Source organism: Cyprinodon variegatus, unplaced genomic scaffold, assembly GCF_000732505.1.
Source record: "Cyprinodon variegatus isolate N-32 unplaced genomic scaffold, C_variegatus-1.0 Scaffold1710, whole genome shotgun sequence".
Lineage (NCBI taxonomy): Eukaryota > Metazoa > Chordata > Actinopteri > Cyprinodontiformes > Cyprinodontidae > Cyprinodon > Cyprinodon variegatus.
The window spans coordinates 84,277-85,667 of NW_015152163.1; the positions used below are offsets into that span (position 1 = coordinate 84,277).

General features: G+C 43.6%; 1 protein-coding gene across 1 annotated transcript in view; it reads right to left on the reverse strand.

The window, feature by feature from the left end:
- Nucleotides 1-522: 522 nt before the first annotated feature.
- The window catches only part of dnajb11 (DnaJ heat shock protein family (Hsp40) member B11), a 13,215-nt gene continuing 12,346 nt past the window's right edge, over nt 523-1,391 (reverse strand). The window contains exon 10 of the mRNA XM_015404364.1: nt 523-828. Coding sequence (XP_015259850.1) covers nt 764-828 — 65 coding nt within the window. The 3' untranslated portion in view covers nt 523-763. The remainder of the gene's footprint in view (nt 829-1,391) is intronic.

The following is a 1,391-nucleotide window of genomic DNA, read 5'->3' on the forward strand; positions in this document are numbered from 1 at the left end:
GTTTCTGCTGGTGTCAAACTAGGCGTCGTCAGAACCCTCCAGTCGGATGAGAGGCGAATCGTCTTCTAGAGAACTTCTCGTTCAGTTGCTTAGACTGAACTTTTTCAAGTTTGTTTAAAAGAGACGGAAAAAAAACGATGTGGCATCTGGAGTAAAAGATCAAGTCTCTAAAGGAAACTGAGCTCACTGTTTAACTGAAGAGATCAACTCTCACCGCAGTGAACCAGGGGGCACCGCAGTCCCAGCAGGAGGAAAATGTAAAACATAAATAAGGACTAAAACAGAACATGAGATTTTTTTTTTTTCCTTCTCATTTACAAAACGGAGCTGAACTGAAAATGAGAGCAGAGCAGTTTTACTAAACAGGTGGAGCCGTTGGGTTTGGATGAACCGGTGAGGTCCAGTAAGCTCCATTTCAGCCGCCAGGCTCCAGAAAGTGTCACGTTACCGTAAAGAAAGGTCTTGTCCAGGTTTCATGTTTCAGATCTTTACAAATCGTTACAGTAGATGTTTTTTTTTGGGGGGGGGGACAGGAAAAGAAAAAATAGAGTTCACAGACGTGGCGTCCGCTTGTACACTTAAATAAAATCATTGTTGCTGCTCCAGACAAGATGATTAAAAAGAAACTATAACAAGTTTCAACCGTCCTGAGAACAATCTGGAAATAATAAATACATCTTGACCAGAAAGCTGGAGCACAATCCTGTTGAGTTGAACAAGTGTATTCTTGCGGTTGTAAAGAAATCAGTCTGGGCTCGGTGGCTCAGTATCCCTGTAGTCCGTTGTAAACCTTCTGTACGGATCCCTGCTTCAGGATCCCCCGAATACCTGAAACACATTAGGAGAAAAACCATTAGTGATACAGAGAGGTGGAGCGTCCCTTTGCCAGATATTATATTAACCACACAGGACATGTAGTTAATACAACATTTATTTTCCCTTTGGGATTATAAAAGGGGTCAGATAATGGATGGATGGATAGATTACAACAACATCTGCAAACACGATGATTGACTGCGGTCAATTGCCATTCATCCAAACAAGTGGATCAGAGCTGACCCACGCAAAGATTCTGCTTGGCCGTCAGCCCAATATTCCCACATCCTCCGCTGCAGACCGCCTGCGTAAAGCAAAGCCTACAGCCTCCACGTTTCCTCCCGTCTTGCTCCACTCCAACTTCCTCGGAGCTTGAGGAGAGCGTGCGTGATAATTTTATTAAATTCATAGGATGAAAACGTGCGGAAATAAACACTTAATTATGACATTTAAAAAAATCCCCATCAGCATCCAGCATATGTGCAGTTTCCAGTAGTGTTGCGCCAATACCGATACCAGTATCGGACAGGGCCCCGATACTGCCCTAAAATGGTGGTATCAGTATCGGTGAGTAC